The sequence below is a fragment of the Platichthys flesus genome, chromosome 8, assembly GCF_949316205.1.
Source record: "Platichthys flesus chromosome 8, fPlaFle2.1, whole genome shotgun sequence".
In the NCBI taxonomy this organism is placed as follows: domain Eukaryota; kingdom Metazoa; phylum Chordata; class Actinopteri; order Pleuronectiformes; family Pleuronectidae; genus Platichthys; species Platichthys flesus.
The window spans coordinates 4596048-4620402 of record NC_084952.1 but is presented as its reverse complement, the minus strand read 5'-3'; the positions used below and the strand labels follow the sequence as shown (position 1 = coordinate 4620402).

At 42.8% G+C, this 24355-nt stretch overlaps 1 protein-coding gene across 2 annotated transcripts in view; it reads right to left on the bottom strand.

Annotated features, from left to right (window-relative positions):
• Positions 1 to 33: 33 nt before the first annotated feature.
• Positions 34 to 24355, bottom strand: part of pdgfc (platelet derived growth factor c) — a 44038-nt gene continuing 19716 nt past the window's right edge. Inside the window, exons 2-6 of one of the 2 annotated variants that reach the window (XM_062393058.1) lie at positions 16296 to 16488; positions 10309 to 10489; positions 2104 to 2311; positions 1769 to 1989; positions 34 to 1075 (exon numbers count right to left, since the gene is read on the bottom strand). In XM_062393058.1, coding sequence (XP_062249042.1) covers positions 962 to 1075; positions 1769 to 1989; positions 2104 to 2311; positions 10309 to 10489; positions 16296 to 16488 — 917 coding nt within the window. In that variant the 3' untranslated portion in view covers positions 34 to 961. The remainder of the gene's footprint in view (positions 1076 to 1768; positions 1990 to 2103; positions 2312 to 10308; positions 10490 to 16295; positions 16489 to 24355) is intronic. The other variant, XM_062393059.1, reaches the window with a different exon arrangement.

Sequence of the window (24355 nt, the reverse complement as noted above, 5' to 3'; positions counted from 1 at the left end):
CCCGATTCTGCACGTCCTGTTAGAAATGGAAGAATTTATTTTTGTTGTTCAGTACAATGAGATACACAAACAGCTGTTGCAAAAGAGATAAATAACTTTGGTGTACAGAAAATTGAAAAAAATATCCATGACACAATGTAAAAATGACTAATGATGAAAATGACTAATATCTACTGACACAGTGACACAGTTTGGACAAAAAACAAAAAATTCCCTTTTATGAGACAAATAAATATCTAATACAAAAAAGAGCAGATTTGTATTTTTGCTAAGATGGGTTGAATGAGGAGCCGTAATGAGTTGGGTTCTGCTTGTGCAACTTTTATCTTCTCCTTGAGAATCTTTGGTAGAAAGGTTACAAAAGTACAGAAAAGAAAAAGCTAATATTTACATGTGATATAGTCTCATTGAGGAGGCAACGGCTGCAGATTTAACCTTCGGCGAAACACAAGAAAATCTGCTCGTTGAAGAAGCACCTTCCTTTGCCTGGATAGTAATAATAGAGAAGCCGAGGGAGTCAGGCAGCCGGAGCCGGCTCACTTATACAAATAAAAAGGTACTTGAACAAAGAAAGCTCCCATTTTCCATGACACTATCAGCCCACACAGGCTGAACTTTGAGAAAGACCTCGAGAAGAAGAGGCAAAAAAAAAATGCCTCAATGCTCTTCTTTGAAAATAGTCTTCAGGGCACATAGGCAAGAGTCCAGATCTGCTCCAGTGAATTTGAGTCTCTCTATAGGTATTCCACAGCAGTCGAATCGATTCAGAAGTTTTATTGGATTCCAGTTTGTTCTGCTCCATCCAATTAGCCAAAGGACAATAGGATAAAGGGGAAAATCTTTTTGGAGCTCCCCGGCGGAAGTGGATGAGGCACAGAGCGTCGCGACAGTGGCAGAGGTTCATTTTTTTTTTAACGTGCTTTGTGATTCCAGTGGCTGGTTCTATTACACGTGTGTGAGGTCAGTCCCAGTCATCGTTACACACACAGGCGCACTCCTCGTGGTGCTCCAAGGCCACATCCGTCATGGACTTCTGCAGGCCTCGGCCTCCGCTCCGGTGTTTCAGCAGCAGGACCTGCCAAAGAACAAGGATGTGTGTTTTAATACCAGTGACTAAGTTATTAGTCCCATCAGATGTTGAGATTTCTCACTTTTAAACCGCACATTTCAAACCTGACTGGATACATGCATTACAATGTGGCATCTGAAGCTAAGCATGTTCTCCTAAATTGTCAAGAAATAGAAATTACTCCATTAGTTTGCAGCGTAGCGTCAGGTTTGCTTTTGGACTGAGAGACTTTCTGCTACAGGGAAAATTAAAAGTGTCCGTCTGTTGGAAATATTGTTTAAAGGGAAGAAAACTGAACAGAATCAAATGGAAATACTACTACAGCAAATAACAGCTTTTGCATTATCTCTAAACTACCCATTGATTTTTGTTCCTCTGTGTTTCACAAGATATGTAATTAAACACCATTATATATATATTTAATTAAATTGGACATTATTACATATATTTACATGTACCTTTTTCACAAAAAATATAAGATATCAACTAAATATCTGACATTCGATTTCTAAACAAATTGTCTGATGTAACTTTATAACATTAGTTCAATGTAAATGGCTATTTTGGAGTTAATGTGCATTAATATAATGAATAGTGATTTAATTAAACAAAGTAACACTTACACATGATGTTTATGCTAAATATAAGTGTATCATTTAATCGCTTTAGGGTATTTTGTTGATATCTCTGGTGTTTTACCTCGTGGTATTTCTTGGTGACCCTGGTGGGGACACACTGACACTCGTAGCAGTGGTGAGAGCAGCAGGCGCAGTTTCCACCACAGCGCTTCACCAGGAGGCAGCTGGGCCAGAAAATGGCATCTGTCCTCTTCAGCTCCTCACGCAAGGATACGGAGAAGTTGCGCGGCGTGCAGCTGTAGAGACGCACCTCCTCTCGCAGCAGATTGAGATCAGCCCCTCCTCAAAGACACAGAGGAGACGAGGTCAGAATCACTTCATCACCAAAGAAATACACACTCTCTCTTATATGACATAAATGTACCCAACTACACCTCCATACTGAAAGTGTCCTACCTCTGGCTTTCTTGTTATGAATGAAGGATTTCCCGAGCACGTGCCACGAGGGTTTGTACAACTCTTCCATATCCAGCTGCCATCGCTCTGGCTCCAGGTATTTCATGACCTCCTCCATGGTGCCCAGCCCGGCCACAGCCTCCGACAGATCCTCGATGCCCTGCAGGGAGGGAGGGGGAACTGCAGGGACCTCTGGACCTGATTCACTCTGAAGGAAACAGACGAAGAAGAGACATGGAACAGAAAAGTCATTTATTAAAAAATGTAAATATTGAGCTACAACAAAAAAATATGCATTCGATGCTTGATTGAATGGGACATTGTTCCTGCACTCTCTGTGTCTAACTAACTGTTAATACTGAAACCGGAGAATTACTCGGATGGAACAACTTCTTCATCAGTGACAGGATGTGTTTAATGTCTCCGGTGTGAAAGAAATGAACTGTAAAGAAGGAAAGTTTGACTCTGCAGTTTATGTCACGATAAAAAAACAAGGTTTAAATTGGTTTCAGGCTCATTTAATGCTACAGTGGTTTGGATCTGAGCTGAGTTAAACAGCAACCATGACGGCCAGTGCAGGCCAGCTGGGAACCAATTTAAACTGTACGTGTTAGACCTGGTAATGTGTGACTGGAGATCCCAGACAGACTGGTGTTTTTTCCAACTCATTCCCACAGTCTTCAGTGGGTGGCATAAACACTTGGCCACTTGATTCTGAGAGCTGAAGAAGAAGCATCCACTCTAAATAAAATATTAACGTTTACTTAACGAGAGCAGCCACACATGGTGATTTATTATGTCTTTATTCAAGAACCAAGGTGGTACAATTTATTTTTCCAGCATTACACTTGGTATTCAGTTGGCCATGGAACTTTGAAAGACTTGTTGCACGTAAAAAAAGAGAAGCGCAGAAGAAACAAATCTGACAAGCAGGAGTCCTGTAAGTGCAAGAGTGAAGCATTAGTCGGTTAAGTAATGCTTTCAAATTGAGGGGCTAATTTCATGAAGGTAGGATACAATAAATAAACAGATTATTTATTTATTTATTAATCACAGAGCCAAACTGCCGTCAGAATCATCTCGGTCGCCCCAATAATTAGCAAGAATGTTTGATATTTTGGATTTAAACTCTGAATCGTAGCGTCCCTACTTTCTGAGCAGAACTAAAAAAAAAAATACTCCGAGGCTATCGTCAGCTAGCTACTAGTTTCTTGTCTGATTCTGACACTTTTACCTGCAACTCAGTCAGTTGCAAACTTCTCTTGGGATTGTACCCACTCACCAAAGTTACACATAGAGCAAGAAGAGACATTCAGGGTGAGCAGTGGGAATGAAAGCTGCACCATTCTCCTTATTCAAAGTCAGTGCACCGTCAATCTCATTTCCAAGCAGCTATTTAAAAAAAAAATAGTTGCATAATGATGCGTTAAATCTCACAGCTCAGTTTTTGACTACGTGAAGTGGCTCCATGCACTGAAGTCGAGAGGACATGTGAATTAATATATTTCTTTAACGTGTCAAACGTGATCACGTCTACGTCGGCTCCTCTCCCGTCTTTGCATTGCAGCGTTTGCCCCCCCCCCCCCCCCCCAGCTATAGGCAGCAGTGTTATTTGTCTCTGATTTCCAAAGCCTCCAGGCTGCACCGTTCAGGTACAAAGAAGATTGATACCTCAGGTGTTGGGTCTTCCCACAAGAGAAGAGGCTAATCTGTTAAACCTTTCAGTCCCGTGACGCTGCGTTTGTACAACATGTCAGCTCGCTGGTCTGTCTAATCTCTCGTGACTGACAGGTAGAAGGCTGCATTGTGATACTTACACACAAAAAATATGTCGCTTGTGGAACATTTAAAAACGTCGGCTGCTGGGAGCTGAGTCTTGAAGGAGTTGTTGGGGAGGCAGAGATATTTTTTAAAAGAAAATCAAAACGATTCCAAGAAACTTTGTCGTCCCTTCGATGACTTATAGGAGAGAATTCAAAAGGATCCAGTGAGGACTGGGGGGGGGGGTAGAGGAGGAAAAGTTTGTCCTTTCAGTAGATGCCATGGCTCTGACATATACTGTTTACCAAATGCAAAAAATAATAGCATTCATAGCACGTTTAACACCACTTGGGCAAAACATCACCATTAACACTTTATTTCAAAGCATATTTTCTATTTTTAGAAAAAAACCCGATTTCAAAACATATGAGATTGATGTATAGACACCGCTAAGGCTCTTTTCTGTTCCTTTATGTATAAAAAATTGATATTTCTGTTTCAATAGACATGACTTTCACTGCCAACACAATTTGATGCGTCCGTTAATGGTTTTCAAGCAACATATCAGCTAGAGAGCATCGCAGAGTTGAGAGTTTCTAAGAACATGTGCACCGCCCTTGTTGAAATGTCTTCCTCCCATCCTATGGTTGTCTTGTTTGAAATACTAGCCACACTGCCCCCTATGATTTCTGGTGGTACTGAGCCTTAACAAAAAAACACCTTTAAAGTTGCATTTTCACATTGAATAATAAGTATAACACATGAGATACCCCTGAGATTTACTGACAGCATGACTCCATGTAAACACTCTGAACCCGGGTCCCATTGGTGCAGACTTTCAGATGAGCTGCCAGTGGTTTGTACATGGCAGAACCACAGGCTGCAGACATACAGCTGATGCACAGCTGTGTTCACGCCACAGATTTGACTCCTTTCTAATGAGGCTGCCTTCAACCACTGAGCACTTCTTTGGTTTATTTGGCATCGACCGACACAAACAGCCAGAAATGTCAAAGAAATATCTCATCGAGAGAGGACCGGTCATGAAACAGCCGAGAGGAACACGTGAGGGTGGAGTGAAAAGTCCTTCTTCTCTGACTAGGAGCAATTAACAGCTTGTGAATGTTGACGGTGCAGCACACCCCCAATTAGCAGCAAAGTGCTCGCCCGGCCCCAGATGGGGAAGCCGAGCGATCCTTCAGAGACGCATCAAGATGGTGTGAATGAAGCTGTAAGCAGAATGTTGAGAGCTCCTGTTTAAGGAATCCAGGAAGTGAGTTTGGTAACGGACCACCAACTTTAACTGGCATGACTTTAGAATAAGTGTGTGAAGCTCGACACGTAAAGATTTAATGACATTGTCTCGGAACAGAACGAGGGAGGCTTCACAGCGGCTTCCAGGCCGAGCTCAGCAAAGCTCCACGGGTGATATATTGTAAAGATGATGATAGATTGATGATCCTGGAATTTCAACAGTGGGCATTGTAAAGCTGTTTCTAATCACTATAACTAACGCTCGAGAGGCCAATCAAAGTGTCAGCGCAGAAATGTCTAGTTTCAGACTGAACGACTGAGTTTTCATTTTCTCAGCTGACTTTGCTTGAATATCAAATGCACTTGTGGAAAGTGATTTCTCTGTTTGCACCAAAAACCTGGTCCCAAGTCACTGATGCATTTCACGGTTATTTTAATAGTGCATTATCACAATTGTAACACAATGCACAATAGGCAAGTTACAAACACACAGATGATTATGCACCAAGTGAAAGCTTTCTTTCACCTTATGACAAGCTGCCTAGGTGCAACAGCAGTGGGCTTCTAAAGGGAATGGGAGATGGCTCTGTGATTTTTTTTAAGGCATAAATCATGATTATTATGAGCCTGGAACCAGTTTGAGCCATGCACCTGATTGACAAACTTTTCAAACTATAAAACGAACAAAAGTTGTTTTGGATACAACCCTAATGCATTGCACATGTATGATGCACTTTTGACCACGTCCTCAGATTGTTAAAATAGTGAAGGTCTTAGTCCCAACCTTTCAGGAATGTAGAGACGGAAAGGACTGAAAGACAGAGTGGATCCACTCCCAGGAAGGGATTGGAATAAACTCAAGAACTAATGCTGATTAGACACAGCATAAAATGTACAGATTACAGGTTTACCTTGGCCCAATGAGCCCCCGGGTCAGTCCGGGTCTTGGCGTCTTACAGTATAAAAACAAAGGCTCAATAGCATAAGCAAAGCTGCTCATTTTCCTTAACTCAAAAGCTCGGTTTATGGATTTCACAGCGGAAAGAATGTCCCGAATCCTGAATGTCTCCGGCATAAATACAAGCAACTGTGTGGTGGCTGTGTTTCAAGGACTGAGGTCAACATGGTGAAGTTACAAATTGGGCTTTTAGTATTTAATAGGTCTAAGAACTACCTAAATATCCCATCTGCTAACATGGAGGAGGCAGGGCTTATAGTCATGTAATACCTGGGTATAAAGGAACATTGCTTTTCAAACTTCCTGAGACAGAGTCAACGTGTAACGTACCTCTTATCACCAGCGACCCCTCCAAGCCCCCCCCCCCAACCGTGTTCCCGAGCTGTGATTACCTCATTTCCAACTCTCTTTGTTCTCATGAACCACGACCGCATGATCTTATTTCTGCTCCCTAAAATGACAGGTTCAGCTAACTATGTTGAGATGAACATTCTGAAATAGCATCTTGGGAGAGCTCTGGAAAACAATATCTTCTCTTTCGCATGAAGCTCACAAACCGCTTCCTTGCACGAGAAAGCTCTGAGTAAGCAGCGAGGCCTGTTGTGCGTGAAAAAAGTGTTTTCTTCTCTCACTCTGCGCCACACGCTGCAATTGAGGTTGGTATAATAACAGCCCTCGGTTTCATCATGCCAGCAGTGAAACTCCTGCGTTGCATTGCCGGTCATTAACGTTTGCTTTAAGTAGAATTTGCAGAATATGCCCTAAATCTCTGTAGAGTTCAGCTTATGCTGTTATTCAGGGGAACCGTCACAGAAGTGATGTTCATCCTGAGAGTGTAAAACTCATTAAACCCATTAAAACAAACAGAGGGGATGGAGTGATCATGGTGGCAGGCGGTGCAGTTTACTTCTGGACCTCACAGAGACAATGATGTATGTCTTGTTTGCTCCTTGGAGCCACAACACCCGCCACTCAACACCCCTCACGCTCCGCTCAACAGACTCCTTCTCTTCTATGTTTTAACAACCTCATTGCCTCGGCCTTTTTGCTTTCCCCCCGAAGTCTCTTCCTGTGAATTACAGAGCGGGTCTTATTTTTTCCCCCCTCTCTTCCATCGCATGGAAGTGGTGGGGAGGAATTATTGCTTGTTTAAATATAAACTAAAGTGCTGGCCCCTGCGTGGCACGGGGTTCAGTAGCTGCTGGTTGACCACAGAGGAAACAGAGTGCTGCTGTTCCAGGCCTGCTCCTCCTCTGTCGGAGGAAGGTTCAAAGGGAACGTGCAGAGGCCAAAGCTTCCTCTACCCCCCCCCCCCCCCTTCACGATTTCCGCACCTTCTAGAGAGGGAATATGAACTCACTCCCTCAAACTATTCCAGGTCGACATTAGAACACCAGAGAAAAGGCACTTTCACATCTGGTGTAAACTGATCAATTCGATTTTCTACCTTTCATATTTTTATGAAATGTTTCTGCCTCATCAGAATGACTTCCGGAGGATCCACATTATTTAACGGCTCATTTTAACGTACAACTTCTTTGGCCACTAGGGGGCCTTCAATCACAACAATGACAACAGACCTAGTTTGATAACGTGTCCTCACGACTCGAAGCAACGGAGACACGAAGCAGTTAGACGACAAATGATGTCACCCCTTTCAAAATAAACAAGCAGTATTTTCTGTCGCAGCTTCAAAAAGAAAACATGTGAGTCATAATTCAGCTGAATGCACGTTGCTATTTACAGTAACTCCACATTAATTCACTCCACTCTACACTCCACTCTCTTCACTCTACATGGTTGAATTTTCACCATTGAGACACATTTATTTTGTTATATTCATCTTAGATTCTCGACCTGGCGTGTTTTTCATCATGTTCAGTGAAGCCTGTGTGAGGCAGCCCTGCTATCAACGATGTTGTTTGGGATTTTGTTTTTGCGGGGTGAAGAAAAACTTCACTAATGATGAATAAAAGAAAAGCTTCAGAACAGAAGCAGAGAGAGAGGAACAAGTTGCAGGGAGAAGACAAATCACTATCCGTGACCTCAGTGGTCTAGTAGTGCTTGTCAGATTTCACAGTGCTGCGGGCCATTAGGGATTAATGAGGAGTAGAGCTGTTTACTTAAAGCAAGTGAACAGAACTAAAACATGGCAGGTTAAAACATGGCAGTTGTCTCTTTAGTTTATCTCTGGGCTTTTGTCGGTGACAGGAGAAAAGGACGAAGGGATTCTGTGAGAGTGTGAGTGTGTGTGTGGTCTGAAGACAGAAAGAATGTGATGGAGTGGGAGGAGGACACAAAGAAGAGAAGACTTTAGTCTCAGATCTTTGTAGTGGTTGTAGAAACATATGACAGAAGCAGTGGCAGCTCTGAAGGTAATAATCACACTGTTCTCTTAAATGCAATGTTCTGAGCTAAAGCCAATTAACTCATTGTTCCTTTACCTTGTTCTGAGAAGCACTTGACAAATCATCCTGCGACACAGTTAGCTTACAGAAGATTTGCAACAGATAACTAGCATGGATATGTAATGTGATGCACAAGATGCCATAAGGAGGAAGTCCAATGAACTTTAAAGCACTTAATAGTAGACTTACTCTTAAATGCTCTTGTTGTGAAAAACAAATGACGTCAATCAGACAGATCCGTCCTTCGGGACTTGCTGGTCAGGGCTGAGTAAAATAAATACACTGCCTTCATCCTAACAAGAGGACATGTGATGTGAGAAGAAGCAGAATCTCAGAATCTGAGTCAAACTATCGTCCAACTAAAATCAAGTAAAAAGCCACGTATAGAGGCACTTTATCAATTCATGTGTGAATGTTAGTCGTTGTGTCAAAGAGAACAAGACGCTCCTTAAATCCGTTTACAATCTGAAACACTGACAAGAGCCTCTGTCCCTGCTGTTGTAGTTTTTCTATCTTACAAAAAGCTCTGATGAAGTTTGTTACGACTGTAGTTTGATTCCATCGATATCGAACTCCTGTCTGTGATCACACTTGTGGCACAAACCTTGTGACTTGGGTCATGTGCTCTTCAATGAAAGCCAGTAATGTACTGAATGGGTTTTGGCTGATGCTAACACACACTCTTTAAGTTTTATTGGGTAAATATCTGCCAAAAGTGTAAAAGACGAACGGAAACCAAAAAGAAAACTAGTGATTATATTCTCTATTACAGGGAAAAGGGAGAAATAACAGGAAATGGCCGAGAGAAAGACAGGTTATGTTATGTTACGTTGTCTGGTATACATTTCAACAGAAAGATTAAAGTTAGGTATCAGGGGTATCTTTGTGTCGGGGGGGTGGTACTGTAAAAACACATAAAGAAAGGTATTACCTTTTGGCTAAAAGGAATGAAACAGGCGACCAGCAGCCCGACAATTTACCACAGCAAAAGCACTTTCATCTCTTAATTCCTACTTTCCTTTCAGGGGGCATGAGTGAACCCCCCTCGGGGTCAGAGAACCTCTTTGTGAACGTGAAGCTACTTATTTTCTTCCATTTCGGTATCAAGGAACATCACCAGTGACACCGGTGACACCGAGACACCTCGTCTGTCACAATTATCTGACTGGACCTGGAGATACAGCCCGGGTTCAGAGGGTATATGGCTTTATATAGAGCGGTAATGGAGAGCACAACAGTTATTTTAGAGTAGAAACCACGCTAGTCCCAGGAAATGTGAAAATTACAGAGTTTTAAAACCACACACACACAAGCTGTAATCTGAAAGTCAAAGAGGCAGCATGTAAGCAAGTGTATTTTTGATATGTCTGTTTGGATTACCCAAGGTTGCTTTTTAGAAAGTCCCTATTTAAGCTCATGAAGGAAAACCCAGGTATTGCTTAGTTAGGTTTCTCTTTTATTATGGCGAACGGGAACATGTAATCTTACTCAGCACAATGCAGAGATAATGGTGATTTTGATGTCCTAGCTTCTGTGTATGTTCATAACCAAACTAAATGGCAGTGCATGAGCCAGATGTTCCAAAGTGCTTAAACATAATTTCTCCCCAACGATGCTCAGAACCTCGGGAACACTAAGGCAGAAACGGATGGTTGCAAATTAAGAAACCGGGTTATGCAACAAGCACATTATTTTAATTGTGTTTGCGTGTTTATACTCCCATGTGACCTCCCCGAGGTTCGAGACAGAAGCAGAGAAATTTAATGCTACGACTTCTCTCTGTGCACATTTTTTTCAATTCCTGACCGTTGATAATGTGCTTACCACAGGCTGGAGGGAGAAGCGAATGCAGAATCCCGGCTCAGAGGGAAAGTACTCGTCAGAGATGAAGCGAATCCTGACCTGGCTGCCCTTGGATGTCTGACTGGCTGGTACTGACTGTGACCCGCACCAGCGACCCAGGACGGTCTTCTCAGTCAGATCCTCGATCTCCACAAAGTCGTACCTGGCAGGGTCGGACAAAGAAAAAAGTGCGGGAGGAGATTAGTTTGATTTGAGACATGACAGAATAGTTTTTCACTTATTAAGAACACAGCAGGAGATTGACCAGGTCAGATGCGTTCACAACAACAGCAAATCTCCTGTAATATCCAGACAAAGGGCGGCGCCTGGTTAGGAGAGGCAGGAGGTAGAACATGACAAATACATTCCAGTGCAGAAGTCATGTATTTTTGTTTACAGCACAATGACACCACCAGGCATCGGCCCATATCGCCAACATCTCTTGAATTTCATTGTTTTTCCATTTTTCCATCTTTGTTTGCGTCTTCTTCATTTTTTTGTTTGTCAGGTGAAAAATACATTTTCTTGCTGTTTTCTCACGTGTGTGCACTCGAACATTTTCCGGATATTTTACAGTGGGCTGGCAATTAACTTGGACATTTGCATTCTCAACACATCGCTCTCTGGAAAAACATCAGGAAAACATGGAAAGCTCAGTGTGCGGTGTCTGGAAGCAGCTCATGACATCACTCGTTACTGGTTCCCTGGGTCCGAGACTGCTAATTATCATGAAATTATCCTTATTCAAGTAATCCAGCTTCCAACTATGACAGACCGTGTTTGCACTTTCACTCGCCTGCCAGTTGCTGTTTTAATTACGTATTTGCTCGTCAAGTCTGTCAGCACCTTTAACGTTTGCCACGGCGCTGGCTCCTCAGCTATTGATGGTGATACTGTAAATACAAATAACACTGCCCAGGGAAATAAGGGGGTTTGACCTCATTAAAGAAAGAGACAAATTCCTCCGCGATGACAGATGTGTCTGTTATTTACAGGCTGAATTAGACGAGGACTGATCTCAGGTCGGTTTGCGGTGCAGCAGACGCAGCTGTTCTCACTGTTTGGTGGTTAATGTTCGCTGATGCAGCCTCCTGACAGGCCTGTTACACAGACACTACATGTTGTCATTGAAATATGGTCTTAATTAATTCAACATTCCGCATTTCTATTCCACTGTGTGTTGACTTTGGGAAAATTCTGTGACTCTTTTCTTGAACTCCAAAACAAATTAGTTTGAAACACTCATTTTGCAAATCATTGAATTTGAACGCTGTTGTTCTTGCTCGGCAGCATTTTAGGCTTCGATTTTCGATGTGAATAAAAAAAAGGCAAAAAGAAAAATGGCCTGCAGACAGCTCTGCTTTCAATTCTTGACTCGATCATATCGAATGTTCAGAATTGCTGTTCCACTCACTGGCAACAATTCCTGTCAACAACCGCAGAAATGATCCATGTAAATTGAACTGCACCACAGTTTAAATGGTACATAATTCTTCTCTGACTAGAAACAACAATTTAAAAGTTGCAGTAGCTATTGGCAGCTGATAGCCGCACATTGTGGGTGAAGAAATCCATTGCACTCAGTGGAGCACTTATCTCCACCGAGGCCCAACAGTCTTCTTAAATTCAATCAAGCTTCAGAATCCAAATGGCAGACACAAACCTGATCCTTTCATCAAGATCCACAAATTTGAGAATATCAGTGAAAATGTCCAAAAATCTCACAATGTTGAAGAAAGAAGAAATAGTCGCTCTGACCGTTGGGAACCATCCGTTCTTAAGCATTTTGTGGAAAGGAATTTGACATAACCGTGCTAACAAACAAAACAATAAACAAACAGACAGGGTTTTGGTTATTCATCCATAAAATTATGTATATTCTGTGTTGACACATTTTGTATTACATGTCTAAGATCTTTCCAAGACATTTCTGTTAGGATGTTCTTTCACACATCATAGAAGACACAGGTCAAATCATTTCAAGGGACATGAGGGTCCCTGCTATATATTCTATCTATCTTGTCTGGGGTCCATGGCTGAGAAGAAATTTGACACCCAATTCAAGGCCATGAATTTCCCCCGACAAAATGGTAACATTTTATTATATAACAATAGGAACAAAGGCACCATTTTGCTTGTTGTGTGGATCAAAACTTCACAAACCTATATTTACTATACATGACAGTCACTCTCTCTCTCTCTCTCTCTCTCTCCACCTGCCACCCTGCCAACCCATAATACCAGTAAACATTATGAGGTGCAGAAGCACATGGCCACGCTCCAGAACCTTTGGAGTGCCAAGGCTAACATTGACCAACCTCAGCACTTAAGTCACGCAGTTCAGGAGTTCAGCCTTTATTATTTATACCTGTGTGTGTGTGTGTGTGTCTGTTAGTTTGTGTGTGTGTGTGTGAGCAGTGGCTGCGCTGCGTTCAATACAGCCTTGTTTCACTGACTCTTCACAGTCTGGGATTAATCACTTTGCCATTTGCGTCAACAGGCACGCTAACCTCTCATTCAGTGCTGCCAATTCGGATATTTGGATTTCAAGGACATTGTTTACATTTTGCACAGGCTTGACAGATTCAGTTCAATCTGGTTTCAATAAAACAACATGGGGGGACATGAGCAAGACTACAAATGGATTTTCTCTGATGTTAAATAAACTGAAGGGGAGGGGCACTGGGGGGAATGGGGTCCATAGATTTACCGACGCCGCTGCCTTTTTGATTTGGAAGGTTACACAGGAAGTTTGTAATCTGCACAAACCAACTTATTGGGGAAAGTAAGACTCAAACTGTTCCCTTTGCAAAAAAACTCGATATTCACAGTTGCAATGAAGAAACATCTTAACGAGTGAAACATTCATTTATGTGAAACCCAAACTACACTTGGCATGACATGTTTTTGGAAAAGGATAAAATATCCGTTTAGCTTCTTTCACGGGCGGAGGGGGGGGGGGGGGGGGGGGGGGGTCAATGCAGAGAGAAACTTTCCTCTGTGAGACGGCTCCAGAGCTTTTGACAGATGGCTCATCAATAATGCACGGCGCCCTGATCATTACACATCGCCATGTGTTCAGAGTCACCGTGTCGAACAGCGGTTTCTCTGATTTACAAATGCATTGACATACATACCAAACTGTGTGAACAGACGCAGTGAACACAATCACACCGACGAAAGGAATCTTATTTACTGGAGCTACCAGAAAAGAATCATCTTCCTGCACGATGCAAGGAATCAGTGTTTTAATATTCACAAAGCCTTCTCCTGCATACTTTTCTCCTGGTACATTATTAATAGATGCAATATCTACCGTGGAGATGATGCAGATTAGCAACACAAACACTGTTCTTTCTTTTTCAGTCCTCTCCTCTCAGACAGGGAGCAGAAATGTCTTTTCTGAGAACAGCCCTATCAAGCGCGACTCTGCTGCCATGCCAACAGCAGCAAGACCAATCCCCCTCCGCCGGTGGATTTGGTGAGAATGCTTTTCATCGTGCCACAGACAAACAGAATAAAAGATGAGCATCTCAACTACACAGCCTCCCTCTCATCTCTGCAAAGACTCCTCCGCTCGGGGCTCGCTACCGGAGCCGAACACTCCTCAGCCCTGTTGTTGTGCTTTATCATCAGCCGCTGCTGTGAATCACCGGACAGGAGATTACAGCCCTTGTTTATCTGCATCACATTGTGCTTTGGAAACAAGGTCACAGGAGCCTTTCAATAGCACTGTGTTTGAATTTGGCTTTTTGGTGTAACCCCGCTGGAATGAAAGAAATTCTGTGATTAAACTTTTAGACAGACATCAAATATGGAGGGGATTTGCAGACGAGGCCAAAGGCTTATGCACAAGAGCCTCTGTCTGTGTGTGCGTGGGGGGGGTGGGGCAGGGAGAAGTAGAAGACAAGTGGGTAAACTTGTGAACGTGTGTCTGTTTCTGCTTGTGACTGCATGCTGCACTTATTTGTCTGCTGGCCCTGCCAAGAGTTTGGATCTGGAGATCTGATCAAAAACCCACTGGGCCTCTGTGGGGGGTGGAGAAGAGAATGAAATATGCGGGAGTCAGGGGGGGGGGGCAGACACACGGCGATGACTTGCATGACCCTGGAAAAGGATGTTGTAATTGTCCCCACCCCCCCCTCCAGAGGATGCCGACTAGTGCGGTCTTGTGAAGGCAGGACGGCACAGAAGTTGTCAATCTGCACCCTGCCCCCCCGGTGGAACTTTCCCTCACAGGGTTTTGACAGCGGGTGCATTCGTCAACAGGAACCCGGCCCACCTCAGAGGTGTGCTCCAGGGCTCGAATTACCTGCACTCCTGATCCTCTGTGTTACTGACAAAAACCAATGCAGACATGATATGGAAAGTATAATGTGGAACAGAGGCACGAATCTCTGATGGCAGCACATCACAGCACTTTAGCCGACGGAATCAGCCGAGGTCGATCTCTGACAGAGCAGAATCGGAGTCAGGATCTCTAACAGTTCACTGATCAGCGTAATTAAATGCACAAGAGCTGACGCTGGAACAGAGGCTGACTGATTCACAGCCACATATTCCTCAGATTCTCCACGCTCAGTTAACTTCTCAAAAGATACATCCAGCGCTGCTACATCCATCATCCCGAGCAGCTCTGTGGAGAACTGCGGCTGTTATTTACCTCTCCATCCATTAGGGGGCTCTCCAGGAATGACTTTTGAGGTCACCCTCCCCCCAGAGCTCCTCCATCTTCCCCTGGTCGGGCTCCTCTCCCTGCTTTAACCAGTCAGTTCTGATATACTGACAGCAGAGCACTGAGCATAATGCACAGAGCGTAAATCGATTGTCGGCAGCTTGGAATTCCCTTTTTAAATTGAACGGAAACAAAGGCAAACCCAGACAGTAATTGAAAGTGATCCCCTCAGTAAAGAAGAGGATGAATGCATAGGTGTGTGTGCATGTGTGTGTGTTTGTCTTTATGTGCTGTCAGTCAGGGGGTGACGCACATCTTTTCGAATAATCACGTGTGCAGCTCAAAATATTGACTACATCTAATAACATATGTCTTCCTCGACTATGTCATCATGGTGTCCTGGGTCAAACAAATCACTCTGCCTGGTTTTTCAATATTCACGAGCTGCAGCGGCAAACCAAAGGCAATTTCACAAATGGCCACACTCTGACTCTAAATCTTTCAAGATGGGCCACAATGCAGACAGGACACGACTCTACCTCTGAGCGACATGTGTCCAACATGCCACCTGGGGAAGACCACTTCTGATTAAGAGCTGGACCAGCAAACAGAGGGAAACTACTTCTAACTGCCGGAGGACGTTATCATTCCTTAATGTAGGTTTAATGACTTACAAGTCAGAGATTTCCAGAATAAGGTCAAAGAAATCGAGAGTAAAGAATATAGTGAATAATATTATGTGAGTAAGGTTGTAATATTACAATAATTAAGATGTAATATTATGGGAATAAAATCTTAATACTACAGGATACTACAAGTTATACTTGTAGTAGCATAGTACTCAGAATTAACCCAATACATAATCTTTTGACACATCAGCACCATATTATCAGAAATATCAGACATTTTAAAAGGCTGAAAAAAATTGTAAAATGACATATGAAGAGGAAATTCCTTCTTGAAAACAGATTTTGTTCTTAAATATAGTAAAATCCTACTAATATCATCTTTCAAAATGAAACGTGTAAAGCTTTGGAGTGTGTTAACCCTTCGGCCCAGATGACATTGATCTAGAAAACCAGCCAAGTTAGAAGACTTGGACATTTGAATACATAATGTGATTGTATGATAATAGTTCATAATATTTCCTCTGTGGAATGCAATGGTGCCAATCAAAAAACAAACAATCTACAGGTGATAACATTCAGTAACCGTATTCTTCCCTCATAAGCCTCTGCGAGTATTTACACCATTGAGATACTATTGTCAAAGTAGAATCTGTGTAGGTTCTTACTTGCAGATTCCATCTTCTGGGTCCTCCAGACCAAACCTCTCATCAAAGTTGAGCTGGATCCTCATGTTGCTCGGGGCCACTAGTCTCCAGGCCAATGCAGTATTCCTGGGATACCTGTGTGGGAAGTCTGGGCTCTGGACCATTCCCTCTCCAGACACTGTTATGATCTTCTCCTGATGGGAATCTTGCACTCCTAAAAAACAGAGACCAACGACAACACATCAAGCGAGGGACAGAAATGATTTGGTCATTCCTTTTGCACAGGAGTTAATACAAAACCTTCTAAGTGAAAGTTTCAACATCTTATTTTTCCATGTCAACTGACTGCATGATAACTGCTTGGATGACATGCTATGAGTCGTTGGCCCAATGGTTCCCCATTAAAAGGAAACCTGGATCTGAGGCTGACTCACACTCAGGGCTTTGCTTGAAATAATAAACACAAGAGGCTGAAAGGCAGAACGTGTGCAGAGGCAGGACTGAAGTGTCCATTCAATGAAGGGCGGACAGGACCAGTCTTACACCAGTGAGGTCGAGCTCAGCAGTGGGAAGGCCCAGAAAGAGTTGACAGATTGAGGGCATGGGGAAATGTGAACATAAAAAGTTGTAATCCTGTGTTGTTGTTATCATGAAGTCATGAGTCTAAAACTTCAGCCTCAAAGGTATGATGGGTTTCACCGGGCTCCTCTCATAATGCCATTAGAGCCCACTGGGACCAGTGAGTGCAGGGTGTTAATCACGGTGATGAAGCCTGTCAGTCAGTCCCTCAGGGCTCCATCAGGTCCTGTCACCTTCAGGAGACAAATTGCCAGGCAGCTTCCACCTGAGGCTCGTTGCAATGACCTCACCCTGAAGATGTTCTGACTACTGGAGTGTTTTCAACACAAAGACGGCTCAAATGCAAGAATAGGACATGATAGATCATTTCCAAGTAACTTATAATGCTTTTGTATATTAGTCATATACAGTCACTGTATTTATAACCATTGCAATGCAGCCTGAAGTGCTAGATGTTTACACTACATTTTATATAGTGTTAGCTTACATGCTCGAAACAGCTGAGTTTCTACCAAGGTGTAAAAGTGTGTGAAAATTATGTAATTTACATTAACTGCAGAAACTTCTGTTGCTAAAATAAATAACTGCACAACGCGATAACACAACTGGAACCAAAAGGGAAGCCAAAGCGCAACCTGCTGGATCGCTGCAGTATAGGGCTTAAATCCCACCTCATCCATGTTAGCAGACGGTACATGGGGCAAACTAAAAAGTCAAGTATGTGTAAAATCAACTTTAGGTAGTTCTTATCAAATGGACATACGATGCTAATCTTTCCAGTAAGTTTGGTTGAAGTGAACTGTCACGATTGATAGAAAGATTAATCTATGATTTGCCAAGCGCATGTATTAGTGGCCTCACTCTATGAAGTCTGCCATTTACTGATGGGCGTCCAGGGACAGAAGTTTCCTGATTAATCAATTCAAATCTGTGGATGACAACAGAGAGACTGTTGTCATAACTTTGCTTGGTGGGATTCTAGTTATTCACTTTCAGAACTATCCATAGAATCCATGGAAATGCATTACAGAGGCCAAAGGTTGCATAATCAGCACTTGCTCTCGTCAACACCCTCATCGAATTTGTTTTGGCCTCAGAACAATTGGCAGAACGACAATATGCTAATATCAATGCTTGCTCAATCCATTGTTAGTAATATCAACATGCTGTGTTGAAGTCTCGTTCTCCAAGATTACACAGAAATGTGCTCCGTCCTCCGTCTGCCCTCGATCTGTTTGAGCTGCATTTATTTTCGTACTGATGATCATTCAGCATACACAAACCAATCCAATATGTCTAGCCGTCAGTAGAACCAGCAGCGGGGGCTTAATATGCTCAGGAGAGGGAGTGTGCTGCTGCAAGTTTGTCACAGCATTAGACGGATGAGTAACCGTTTCCTCTGTGCAACTTCTGTCGACAAATTTGTATTTGAGACACATTTTGAGCTTGATTACTCTTCATTTTGCCATAAATTTGATTTGGGGATAATTCGTGCCCAGTGGTATGATTCACTCTGAGGTTATCTGCCTGCGTTATAGAAACCAAAACATAGTCAGGTTAAGTTTGTTCCTATGTTCTCACTCTGTGTAAAGTCAAATAACGGTTCCATGAGAGTTTCTCAGGACGGTTCCAAGGACAACAAATCTTTCAAGAGTCGGTCACTGAAAACAAATGAGACAAACCAACTTCAGCCGGGTCTGTTTTTCACTGACAGTCAAAAACTAAAGAATCAACAGTTCTGCCCTCTGTAGCTCACACAGGTCACATTACACCTATTGGAGTATAGACAATGATCATAACATGAACAAATTTACCAAATCAATAATTCTTCATAACTTTTGAATCAACATATTATTATTTGCTGTTTTAAGACGTATAAAACCAGGCTAAAACGTCAGTGTCAGGAAGATTTGTTCAGCTGGCTAATCAGCTAGCTAGCCTATTTACAGGATAACGCAAAAACTACCAAACCGACTTCCACGAAATTTGGTTTTGTGGTAGAGTATGACCCGTGGAAGATTACGTAAAATGTCGGTGTAGCTCCAGGTTAAGAGATGGGTCTGGGATTGATTTTTTTCACATGTTTTTGTCTCAAAGATCCCGTAAAGTTGCCCGCTGCACATATTGTTCACACATACTTTTCTAACGCAGTAATAACTCAATAACGTGTAACAATACTTTCCAGAAGATTGACAAAGCATCATTGGATTCCCTTGTCGTTAACAGGAACTCACTGATTCAATAAATAAACAACGCTTTTGTGGAAATGTAACTTGACTTCATTTGGACCTTGTGTCCTGGCGTCCCGTCTGACGCTGTCTGTCAACACAGCGAGCAGATAATACATCACTGACACCTTATGAAAGGAAACAAAAAAAAAACTGTTACTTCAGGTTGCAGATTCACTTTGATGTTTTCATTTTGGGTTTGGTGGCGAGCCAGGTGGGAACAGACTGAATGACAGTGTGCCAGATGCAAAGCAAAACATCGCCCAGGCACGACTTCTCGATGAACAGGCTCTTTCATGACTGGGTGAAGAGTTTGACCCAGAGTACAAACTGTCAAACCAAGCAAAAGCCACTTTCTCCTGGCAAATCATCGCTTTTCCAATATATGCTGTGCTTTTGGACAGCAAATAGACATTGGACTTAAAGAAACAAATAACTCTAAGCAATAATTTCTGCTCTGGGACAACAACTTTGTCAGGGGGGTTTATACAAACATCATACTATTCAAATAAATCTAGTGAAATGTTATAATCCTTGAGTCAATATTTCTTTAACGTCATTGTGCAGAAACATGGCAGGTTTCTCTGTCAGTTGTGCTGCGAGTCGCTGCAACACACTGGCTTTGATTGACTGTCTTTACAGTCATCTGCTGGCTCAGGAGGAAACAAGCCGATAGCTTTCATGCTATTAAAGCGTGGCCCTCCATCACAGTGACATGTTTTTAATTACAACCCCATTAGTGTGGACTCTGACATGCAGGCTAATACAGTACACATTCAATAATGTGAAGGAAGACGACAAATTGTGATCCTACAATATATGACTCAATATGTTTTGTATCGCATGTTCGAGACGCATGGTTTCAATAGATGTGGCATATATTTGCAGGATTATGATTAAATGTCTGCTTTTTAGAGCACTTGGGGAAAATCTGTTTAATATTGACTGAAATGCATTTTTATTATGACTGCAATTAAGTGGAGGATGTGAATATATAAAGTCTGTGCTCGATTTTGCAGATAGGGAAAAAAAATATGTTCAATATTAAAGCATTAGTTCCTGATGAAAAACTCTGTCCAGAGATATGCATGGATGAAAGCATGTTCCCTCCAAAAAAGTCTGCAAATATCAAGCTTAATCCGCACTCACTTAACACCAGTAACTTCAGTGTGGGGGTGGGGGGGGTGGGGGGGGCAGTGTGTTTGCATTCCTCTTTTGTTCAGGTCTCGGTGCATGAAGCTCAGGACCGAGCGATCCAAGGGATTCTGCACTGGGATCTTTTGTCCGCTTGCATCAAAGCAGAAACTCCTCGAGAGCGAGCTCCTTCAGGGTTCATCAGCTGAAAACCAATATTAGATTAAAAAGGAGGCATTCACGAGGTCATACACACAGCAACGCTCCTTTATAGTCCTGAAGCTTTCCTATATAATTTTTCAATAAACAACGGCGTCTTTTCATGCTTCCCTCTCAGCTGGACCTTCCCCGCTCACACCCTCGCCCTCAGATTTACCCTCCGTCTGCGATACTGTAAAAATGCACAGACACGCTGCCGGCCGCGGAGGACTCTGGGTGTAACGTTGACTCTGGGAATTACCTCACTCCCGGGGTTAACCAGTGTCATCTAATGATCAGAGACGCGGTCCCCCAGAGTGAATTACCTCAAACATGACTTTTCCTTGACCTACTTTTTTTTTTCCTCTGTGAGGAAAGTGGAGCCGACTATTAAGGGAGGAAGTGACTCTGAATAAATAGGAGCCTATACAGTGCAGCCATTGTGCTTTGTTCACACATTAGTTGGTGGAACCATTCATGCTGTTAAACATTAACCTTTCCCCTGCCACATCAGGACCGGTGCGAGCATGTAGGGAACCATAGACATGTGCACATTGTTATGTTAGTGTACACAAGCACCGAGAGGCTATTTTAATACCACTGCTACTGATGGTAATACGAATTATAACAGTAATAAAGGAGTAATATAAATATCCACATACATAGAACACTGTGCAGCGAGGACACAATAGAGCGTAACACCTACTTTTAGAAAACGCCTCTGGTTCCGGCATCTATCTGGGATGGTTACCATATTATGGCTGATATCTAAAATCTATTTTCGTGGGAATGGGATTTTTACTTCAAAGACTTTTTATTTGATTTCCATTCATTTTGGACAAGCTAACCAAAACCTGAATCTTAAAACCTGACCTCAGACGATGAGTTGTGCCTCATCAGGACTGAGCTTTGGTCCCCATGAGGTCTACTTGTCCTTACAAGGTCAATGTTTATGCTGGGAAAGGTCCTTAAGAGGTAAAAGGAGTATACACACACACACACTGGCAGACCTTGCATTAATAAATATCAGATGCCTTCAAGGGAGGATTAACTAATGAGACCTGCCCACGTTGTCCGGACAGCTGCAAGTTTCTCATATAAAAGCTGCGGGAGGAATGAGAACTATTCACTCTGGCTTCTGTTAGACTCACCAAATTCATCTTTCCTCACATGATATCATTACATTAACTCACCACATGTGTGTCGGCTTTGGAGTTTATCTGGTGGTCACACTGAATGATATAGGAGACACAACGTTCTGACTTTCTTCTGGCGAGCGAGGTACAGTCGGGGGGGGGGGGCCGCAGCACTTACATCCCCAAAGAATTGGTTCGGACTCGAACTTAAAACAAAAAGGGGAAATATATTAATTCCCACTGGAAATCAAACTGGTGAGGATTACACCGCCACATGGTTGTGGTTGCTCCGCTCGTTGGCCCCGATGATTATTTTCACACATGACGTTGCTGTAGATTGGCGCTGGGACTTCCCCCGTGTTCTCCCAGCAGCCTCACGCATCACGGATAACCGCTCACGACAGCTATTTCCTGTCTGATAATCGACAGCCGGGTCACTTTTGACACTTAATCCAAATTGTTTTTAATTTCAGTGCTGTTACCCGCTGATCAAAAAGGAATGCAGCCCCCCCCCCGAGCTACAGAACCGGAGCAGCTTGATCCAGGTGATGAAACAGTACCTAACAAAGGACTCCCTTTTTTTTCTAGGGCATGACTTTTTCAGGTTGGATGCAATCACTCCCACATCTGTTGCTTATTAAAGACAGTGCAGCGGTTACTACAGGTGCAGTAAATTCCCAACCCTGCTTAGGATATTTATTGGTTTTGGGTTTACAGTCGGTCAGGCAGAGAGAGGGCTGAAACACGCCATGGGAATCTTTCATACCATTAAAAAAATGATTTGGCTGCGTGGGACCCTTCCGCAGCCATTTAATCTGCCAGGCATATGCTCCTGTATGCAGGACTGAAGCAGAACAGGCTTGACACCCGGATTCCCACGAGAGGGCGGCTGAGGAAAGATACCACAGATAGCAGGATTTGATTATAGACTGGGAATAACTCACCAGATTACACATGTCCTATGAACTGAATGACTGGTGCATGTATGTTGAGGTACATACATTATATTAACACAGATTTACATATCCAGCTCTGCTCCATGTTAACTCTCTGGAAGGGAACAGGTATTTACTGTGATCCAATAGGAGCTGCCTTCGCTAATATATATTCATAAGCATTTTAAATACACTGTGTGATATTAATATTATTGGTTATTAACTTTCCCCATGTCCACTGGTTTGTTTATTGGTTGGTTTGTCAGCAGAATTATGCAGGAACCACATGGATTCTGCATAATGATATTGATCCGAACAAAGGTGCGAATCCATCAATATTTTTAATCACTTTCTTTTACCATAGATTTTAGCTGATTTAAATGTAGTTTCATAAAATGGACCGTTGGGCCTCGGCAGAGTTAGAATCTCTAACTGAGACCCCGTCTAGTTGAAGATTCTTTGAAATCCAGTAGCGTTGACTGACTCCCCTGAGCAAGGCTGCGAGGCATTTCCTTATCTCCACGCTCGACCGTGCCAGAGAGTACACTCCCTCTCTCTCTCACGGCAGAAATGTCCCTGATAATATTGATCAATCAACAACTGTCAATAATGTGTGACCTGCTGAAGTGCCCTTTGGCAAAACAACACAGCTCTACCTCGATCACTCATGGTGGAGCCCACTGGCAAAGTGCAATGGACACTCCCCCCACTGCACAAATAAAATAAATGAAGATGCAATATGAAAACATTTTGATTGACCATTTTGGAAAAGGGGTTTTTAGTCAGCACATCTGTTTTTAAATCTTATTCTGTATTTTATATCATATCCACTGTGTTACCAGAGCATCAGAAACACAGCTAGAGATGCAAGTGGGCTCCGACCCCCTCTGCCGCCCCCCCGATGCCCTTTACAAACCTTTCACACTTAACAGGTGGACGATTATGTCAGAGAAAGCTGTTTTAAGTGCAAAGGTCAGAGGTCATGAGAAACGTAATCAGTCCGTCGGTGTCGTAACATAATAACGTGATGGTTTATGGATCCCTGCAATGAAATGCTCAATTTCACACTGCTGCAACTACGGGGGGGGGGGGGGGGGGGTGAGAACGACCCGATCAGGGACCCGTAAGCTGGGCAGCTCATTTTTCCGAGAGGACTGCTGCAGCTAGAGGTCGCCTGACTGAAGGGTGTAGCGTCTCTTTCTCTCTCTCCTCCTCCCTCTTGCTCTATCTCTCTCTCTCTCCTCCCTCTTGCTCTATCTCTCTCTCTCTCCTCCCTCTTGCTCTCCACGAGGTCAACCTGGCCAAGTAGGACAGAGCGACATCTGTTGACACCTGCTGCAGAGGCAAAACATCTGCAGATCATATCAGATGGCCAAACCTGATACAGCCAGTGTGTGTCTGTGTGCATGTGTGAGTGTGTGTGTGTGTGTGTGTATGTACAGCTTTCCCACAGAAGGTTTATATTGACCATATGCTTATAAATGTCTGAGACAGAATGAGGGATTAGAGACAGGGATCTCAAACTTAAGTGTTTTATAGTATTAAAACAACTGCAGGCACATTTTGGTGGATTTCCATCTGCACATGTGTTATCAACAATAATTAATTTATGCATTATGAAGTACATTGGTTCTCCAGATTATTATATCAATGGTTAGAACGTGTTATAAACAGGTAATAGCAGAATTTAGTTTTTTTTATCTTTCTGCAGCAAGCTCTTAAACATGCAGAAGATTAGATAAATATTGTATTTATATGTATAATATCATGGTGCTGTATTTCAAAGACCAAATATAATGATGTTATTTATTTAAGCCACAGCGGCAGGTTGTTTACAGTAGTAAATGTAAATTCATGTGCCAGCACCTGTG